Source organism: Furipterus horrens, unplaced genomic scaffold, assembly GCF_987537825.1.
Source record: "Furipterus horrens unplaced genomic scaffold, mFurHor1.1.pri manual_scaffold_8, whole genome shotgun sequence".
In the NCBI taxonomy this organism is placed as follows: Eukaryota; Metazoa; Chordata; class Mammalia; order Chiroptera; family Furipteridae; genus Furipterus; species Furipterus horrens.
Window position 1 is genome coordinate 93867947 of NW_028327178.1, and position 8209 is coordinate 93876155.

At 45.1% G+C, this 8209-nt stretch overlaps 1 protein-coding gene across 1 annotated transcript in view; it reads right to left on the reverse strand.

Annotated features, from left to right (window-relative positions):
• Nucleotides 1-7293, reverse strand: part of SAMHD1 (SAM and HD domain containing deoxynucleoside triphosphate triphosphohydrolase 1) — a 53784-nt gene extending 46491 nt beyond the window's left edge. The window contains exons 1-2 of the mRNA XM_090286370.1: nucleotides 6989-7293; nucleotides 4409-4475 (exon numbers count right to left, since the gene is read on the reverse strand). Coding sequence (XP_090142496.1) covers nucleotides 4409-4475; nucleotides 6989-7196 — 275 coding nt within the window. The 5' untranslated portion in view covers nucleotides 7197-7293. The remainder of the gene's footprint in view (nucleotides 1-4408; nucleotides 4476-6988) is intronic.
• Nucleotides 7294-8209: the final 916 nt, after the last annotated feature.

The following is an 8209-nucleotide window of genomic DNA, read 5'->3' on the forward strand; positions in this document are numbered from 1 at the left end:
GCAGCTGATCTCACTAGGATGTTCAAAGGCAGCTCTGTCCAGGAACTTTGCCTTGATGGAAAAGCCCAGTATGCCCAGTCCAACACAGTAGCTACTAGCCATAAGTGGCTACTGAGTACTTGAAATGTTGCTAGTGTAACTGAGGAATTGACTTTTTAATTTAATTTAATTTAAACATGTAGCTTGTGGCTGCTATATAGGATAACACAGCTCTAAGGAGTTCTGCAGAATCCACCTCAGGGTTATAAGGTGTGCCGTACAGTGTTCCTTTAGGAATTTTGTTTATTTTGGTCACTCAAGTGTCCCAAGTTCCTGGAAGAGAGCCTAAAAATTAATAAACATTTATTGAATAAATCAATAATATTTGGGTCCACAAAGTACATGATTCCCTTTAAAAGAAAGACTATTAGAACAAATTCCATTCAATTAAAACAGAAAGCAACTATTATACATAAAAAATAGGTACTAAGGAGGACTTCGAGGGGACAAAGGAGGTTGAAATTGTGATTTTGAAAGAGGCAAGACAAGGTCTCTAGAAAAGCCAATCCAAAGGATATTTATTGAGACTTCCGGAAAAGATGGAGGCCTAGACAGATGCGCTGCATCTCTGTCCACAACTAGGAAGGAATACAACTACCTCAAAACTAGAGACAACCAGAAGTTTCAGAAAATTGAGCTGATGGAAGTCCAACAAACAAACAAACATATAAAGAAGAAATACTCATCCAGACAGGTAGGAGGGGTGGAGCCAGGGCAGAGAGGATGTGGTGTGGTGGCAGCAGCAGCTTAGCAGAAAATGTAGTCACATGTTTTTAAAAGTAGGGACACCCAAGGACACTCAGGGACACTTGGGGAATGCTCTCAGCACCAGACCAGGCCACACAGTTCACGGTCCCAGTGCCGGGGGAAGTAAAGCCTCATTGCTTCTGACTGTGTAAACCAGTGGGGGTTGGGGTGGAAGAAGAAACTGCTGATCTCTCAGCAGAGTCTGCTTGTGTAAAGGGCCCCCACGGTCCTAGACCGTATGCAGACCCACCCACTCTGGGAATGACGACCAGGGCAGCAGCTAGAGAGGCGCCAGTCCCATATGGAAGTGGGAGAAGTGCCTAGAAAAGGGGTGAGTGCTGAGCAAGCGGCATTGTTCCCTCCTCATACCTCTCCCCCACACACAGTCCCACAACGTGGTGAAACAGGTCACCCTGCTGAGGAACACCTAAGGCTCCGCCCCTTACAATGTAACAGGTGTGACAGCTCTACCTAAGACACAGAGGCAAACAAACACAGGAGCCTGTCAAAATGAGGAGACAGAGAAGTATGGCCCAAAAGAGGAAACGGATCAAGGTTCCAGTGGGAGTACTATGCGATGAGGAGATAGCCAAACTAACAGACGTAGAGTTCAAAAACACTGGTGATAAAGATGCTCACAGGCTTGACAGATATACTTAAGTATGGCAAATACATAAGGGAAGAAGCGAAGGCTATGCTAAGTGAAACGACGGAAAATCCACACAAAACCAATGGTGAAGGAAAGGAAACCGGGGTTCAAATCAATGATTTGGGACATAAGGAAGAATAAAACAGTCAACCAGTACAGAATGAGGAAACAAGAATTGAAAAAATGAGGAGAGGCTTAGGAACCTCTGGGGCAACTTTAATCGTGCCAACATCCAAATAATAGGGGTGCCAGAAGGAGAAGAGGAAGAGCAAGAAATTGAAGGCTTATGTGAAAAAATAATGAAGGAAAACTTCCCATATTTGGTGAAGAAAATGGACATATAAGTCCAGGAAGCACATAGTCCCAAACAAGCTAGACCCAAAGAGGACCACAACAAAACACATCATAATTAAAATGCCAAAGGTTAAAGATAAAGAGAATCTTAAAAGCAGCAAGCGTAAAACACAGTTACCTACAAAAGGGTGCCTATAAAACTATCAGCTGATTTCTCAAATGAAACTTTGCAGGCAAGAAGGAGCTGGCAAGAAGTATTCAATGTGATGAAAAGCAAAGACCTACAACCAAGATTGCTCTATTTAGCAAAGCTATCATTTAGAATGGAAGGTCAGATAAAGTGCTTCCCAGACAAGGTAAAGCTAAAGGAGTTCATCACCACCAAGCCATTATTATATGAAATGTCAAAGGGACTTACTTAAGAAAAAGAAGACAAAAATTATGAACGTTAAAATGACAGCAAACTCACAACCATCAACAACTGAAATCTAAAAAATAAAACCAAAATCCAACTAAGCAAACTAGAATAGGAACAGAATCATAGGTAGGGGATCATTTGGAGGGTTATCAGCTGGGAGTGGGGAGGGGGAGAAATGGGGAAAGGTACAGGGATTAAGAAGCATAATCAGTTGGTACAAAATAGACAGGAGGAAGTTAATAATAATATAGGAATTGGTGAAGCCAAAGAACTTATATGCACGATCCATGGACATGAACTAAGGGGGGTGGGATTGTTGGAGGGAAGAGGATACTGGGCAGAGGGGAGCAAAGGGAAAAAAAATTGGGACTACTGGAACAATATAATCAATAAAATATACTTAAAAAAACAATAAAGGATATTTATTCAGTGATTTTTTTTTTTTCACAATCTACTTTCATTATCAATTATTAAGCAATAGTACATAAAGTTCAGAGAAGGAAAACTCTGACTCCAAAAAACCTCCGCTGCCTTGCGGCATACCTCTTCAGGGGAAAGGCTAAGGGAGTAAACCCCGACAGAAAATCCGGAGCCGGAGTCCCTAAGGCGGTTTGACGTTGTAGTCAACACCGGCAACTCCTGCGGCGCACCTGAAGCCAAGCTGTATTGACTCCGTCTTTCCCTTGGATCCTTCAGCTGCGAAGAGAGGGGGGGTCTGCTGCATGGGCAACAGCAGACCCTCCATATCACCCTGCCCAGGCTCTGTAGCTTCAGCGTCATCGCAAGATGTCGATGCAACACGGGAGGAGACAGATACCATGTCACTCCCGAGTTGGACTGCACAGCCATTCTCGGCGGTGCAGATAGACTCTTAAGAAGCTACACCATCGTCTCTCGAGACGGACGGCTGCCGACGAGTACATAAAGTAATTCAATATCATCCTTTATTTTGATTCTTTGGTTACTGTTACCACAAACAACATTCAGCTAAGTGGAATTCCAGAAGAAAAAACCATATTTCACTACTGTTGTCAATTCTCTAAAAGAAATAGTTTTCATTTTAAGAAATTTTTAAATATTGCATCCTTAACTCAGGTGTTGAAAGTGGATTCACACTAATCTAGACCTAAGAACCTCCAACCATACATAAGGATCTCTACATATATATGTGTTAATCACTTGACATACATGGTCTCATTATTATTATCCATTCCACAGGTGCAAAAACTGAAGGTTAAATAACTTGTCCTAACTAAAAAGTGCCAAACTACTCTGTGTCTCTAAATCTAACAGTAGGGATATATTCTAGCCTTAAGATAAATTTAAGACCTAGAAATATGATCAAGGTAGGGTTCTAGCCGTGAGTTTTCTTGCCAACATTTTTTTTTTTAATTTTGAGAGTACATTCATTAAAGTTAGGGACAGTGAAACAAGGAAGGGCTTAGGATAGAAGAAGCAACAGGAACCCTGGCTGGGTAGCTCAATTGGTTAGAGCATTGTCCCAATATGCCACGGTTGCCGGTTCCATCCCCAGTGAGGGCACATACAAGAATCAACCCCAGTGAATGTATAAATAAGTAGAAGAATACAGCAATGCATCTCTCTTTCTTTCTCTCCCTTCCTCTCTTTCTAAAAATCAATTAAAAAAAACAAAAAGAGGTGAGGATGCTTTGCCTCTCTAGAGACCTTACAGGAAAGAAGTGAGCCAAAGCAGGGCTGCTGTTGGTTCACAGAAAAGTCAGAGAAAGGGGGGCCTTGTAAACAGGTTCATGGGGTTAGCCCAGGAGGAGCTGCCACTGCTCATTGCTCCCCTGGTAACAAGTCTCTTGGGGACACTTATAGTTTAGGAGAGAAAAGTAAAGATGCACTTATGAGAGGAAAGGAAGGTGTGGGTGTGCTCCCGAGAGGGAAAGCGCCTCTTGCAAACATTTTTTGCCCCTCTCAGTTCATATATATTCTGGTGTGTATAATTCAATTACCCTGAACTTGAGAGTAAAAAGTTGGTTACTACCAACTTCATGAAGGCTTATCAGCAAAATTTTTTAAAAAACAGGAATCATTAGTAATATTAAACATAAAATTTATACAGCAACTATATAAACAAAAACAACTGTGTTAACCACTAGGCAGTGGACTGTTTTAAAACACTTCCTAGATTTAAAATGTGGACACTTAATAGCAGCAATTTTGGGCTTTGTCCCTCAAAGGTGAATAAAAAGGTCACAAGCATGGTTGGCTACAATGTGAATTTTATCACTTACCTTATTCCAAGACGTTCAAGATCAGAATCATTAAGACTGCATAGTGCTGAACCTTTGATTTTATTTTCTATGGAAGAAAAGACATGAATGATTTCAGTACTTACAACATACACTTTTCAATTTCTTTCAATTTGGATCCACCACAATTTACTCAGATCAACGTTTACTGAGTGTACCCACTATAGGAAACAGACTGTGTCAAAAACCACTTTTCTGATTTGCCACTGGGAAGGTCTTAATTTTTATTAGAAAATGCTACCAAGAGACTTTTATGATAAATCAAGTGAAACTTTTAAAATCACTTAAGTAAATTATTTGTAAGGAAGTCCTGCTGCAAAACACCACTTCTAAAACAGTGGGTTGGGCATTGTTCTACAAACCACAAACAAAGGTTTTGAGTAAGATCTCTGGTTTCAGGCGAGAGAGAGGAAATCAACAATGTTTTCCTCTCATTTTCCCTTCCTTCCCCTCTCTCTTAACAATCAATAAATAGCCTAGCCCTCCCCAGTGTGGCTCAGTTGGTTGGGCTTGTTGCTTCAGTTCTAGGTTAGGGCACATACCTAGGTCATGGATTTTGTCCCCAGTTGGGGTGAGTAGGAGAGGAAACTAATGTTTCTCTCTCACATGGTCATTTGCCTCCCTCTTTCTCCCTCCCTTCCCCAAATAAAATCTTCCAAAAAAATAATAATAATAATCAAACAGAAGAAGGTGTTTATTTATTTATTTTTAATATAACTAAAGGAGGAGCAAACAGAGATTAGCAGAATCTTTGGAGAGGAAGAGATCTCAAAGGAGCCTGATGGGGCAGTGTCCTGCTGTGGCCAGTTGGTTCCCAGGAGAAGCTGCTCAGGGGGTATATTCCACTTTTTTAGTGTTTGCTCAGTTTTGGAGGCAAGCAAGAGTTCAGGAGCCTGCGGAGGGACAGAAGCCTGACTAAAATTTGGTCAAGACAAAGCAGACTAATAAATCGGCAACTGTGGACACTTGATCAGTTTTTGTCAATTAAAAGCTTGCAGTGCCTCCTATTAGCAGTAGACCGTGGGCTCAAGAGAAAGATCATTTTGAAAGCTGATGACTTAATCTACAGAACACGGCTGAAACAGAGAGCCTACACAGCCAATCACATTTTAGAGACAGAAAATATAAAACTACTTCATCCCCACTTGTTGCTATTTAAAGAAAAATTCCAATCCCAGCAGTGGAAGAAAATAAAAGGGAAAAAGGGAAAAAGAGAAGCACAATTTCTATACCCACCGAGTCCTCTTTCAGTCGAACCATTAAGTTCCTTCCACCCTAGACCCCCCAGCCTAGGGAAACAAGACCTGAGGTGACTGCAAGTTTGCAGAATATGCAAATTACACCAACTTCCTACAGAACACCTCGGAGGATAAAGCCTATCTATTGAGCTTCACACCCATTAGGAGAACCTGAGCCGGTCGATCTGGTCGATCTGCCCGGGCTGGTGTGGCATTGTCCTGTAAAGCCAAGGGTCCGCTGTTCCATTCCCGGTTGGGGAAGCTGCCTGGGTTTCGGGTTCAGTCCCCGGTCCCACCACTGCGGGAAGCAACCGACTGGTGTTTCTCTCTCACAACCATGTTTCTCTTCCTCTCTTTCTCCCTCCCTGCCCCCTTCTCTAAAAATAAATAAATAAGTAAAATCATAAAAAGCAAACAAACGAACCAAAAAAACCCTCACGACCTGCACACCTCCCCATGTGATGTGGGCTGCTGGGAGTTCAGTGGTCAACTAATACCCCAGTGCCCGGATTTAGCAAGAGAAGCTGCTTTTGGAGAAGAAAACATGATCAATACCAAGCTCTGCAAGTACAGTCGAGAAACCTGTGTCGAGCCCTAACTGGGATGCTATGGTAGGCGACGGAGATTCGGAGATTAGCCCAAACTCCCTCCCCCTTTAGGAAATCCCCAAATTGCGGGGGTGGAGGGGCGTGTGTGTGAAGGAAACAGAAAGTTAAAATAATCGAAACTCACTCTAACGGGGCAAGTGTTCAAGGAGCTGAGCTGGCAGAGGGATTTCCCATTTATCTGAACCTGGATGACAGCAATCCTCTGGGGAAAACATTCCTCTCACTAAAAAAAGGGAGCTGGGGGGTCAAGTTCCTTTGGAAATCCACCAGTTAAGACCACACCACACCCAAACTCATAGCCCCCAAAGTTTGCTTCCTTCCTACGAGACCTCTGCCCCTGACGCTCCACTTCTTCCACCATCATAGGGTTATCAACTCCCGGGCGCCGCTGCCTCTGGTCCGCCCCTTGTGGTGCCTCCGGCGGCAGATCTCCCTTCTCCGCCTCAGGTCCGCCTCCTCTGGTGCCTCCTGCGGCAGATCTCCCTTCCCCGCCTCCGGCCCCCTTCTCTGAAGGGCTCTCCGCCTCAGGTCGCCCTCCCTGGGCGCCCCCGCCTCAGGTCCGCCCGCTCAGGTGCCTCTCGCGTCAGATCTCCCCTTCCCCGCTTTGGGTCCTCTGTGAGGTCCCCTGCTCACTGCCCCGGGACGCCCTCTCTCAGGCCTGCTGACCCGGCCTCGTGTCGCCGTCCCTCAGCCCCTCAGCCCTCTGGCCCTGTTACCTCTGAAGCGGTCCAGCAGTACGGGATTGCTGAATCCAATGAGCTTTAAGAAGCAGCACACCTGCTCCGAGCTCCAGGTCTGCCAGTCCGGGTGGAGTTCGGGATCCGGGGACCTATTCGCCCCTGCGGAAAGGATGTTTTGCGGCGTTCTTGGGCTCCCATCGCACCGAGGCCGCTTGAGGGGCTGCTCGGAGTCGGCTGTCTGCATGACTGCACCTAGCGCCCGGCGCAGCACAGTCAGTCAAGAACCGCGGCGTGCACTCTTGCGCAGGCGCACTGACAGCCCGACACTGGCAGTGAGTCCTCTCGGCGTTACCAGCCTACTGGCTTCTGCGCAGGCGTGCTGACAGCTCAGCTCTTGGGGCAGGACAGTGCAGCCCCTTAGCCACTGGCCCCTTGCGCAAGCGCAAAGACCATCCAGTGGCCCTCAACTACGCCCTGGTGTTTACGGGAAACCAAGCAGCGAGAAGCAAAACTAAGGGTGGAGCTAATAAGGGAGGGGGCGAGGAAGGGGTGTGCCCGGACCCCGTGGAAGTCAGACCACGGTCCTTAGCAGGAATTCTTAGAGTGAATTGAGGGTACCTTCCTCCAAATGAGTATCCCAGGCTTATCGATGTTTCAGATGCCCCAAACTTAAAAGAAACTTAAAAGGCCCTCAGGCTGCCAGACTCTTACCAGTTGAAAGAAAAATGGGCAAGAAGCAGAACTGGAAGGCCCTGAAATGACTTCAAATTTGATGTGAAAACGTCTTCGTGAATTTCGCAAGTTCTATAGTATTGCTGTCCAGTGGGAGGGCCCTGGGGAAGCCTATCCATGAATTCTTAGCCTATCTTCAGGTTTCCATACAGAAGATGACTTAAAACTTCTCTCCAAAAGAATCCTCAACCCCTCTCACCATCCCAAACCCCTGCACTGAGGAAAGGAAGTGGCCAATCTGATTATTTAAAATTTATCTTCAAGATTCATCAAGAAAAGTGTGGGGACACGCGGGGAGAGGTGCAAAGAGAAACAGAGGAACTAAGCAAGGTCCCTGCAGCCATGAGGAAGAGGAAGGCAGCAGTGAAGCACTGGGCCCCATCCCCTCTGTATATAATCAAACCTGTTCAGAAAAAAAAAAATACCTTCAAGGATTTATGAGGTCTGTCCAGAAAGTGTCCAGCCACAAACTATGACAAATAGAGATACTTATTGAAGAAGACATAAGAAACATCGTACATAGGA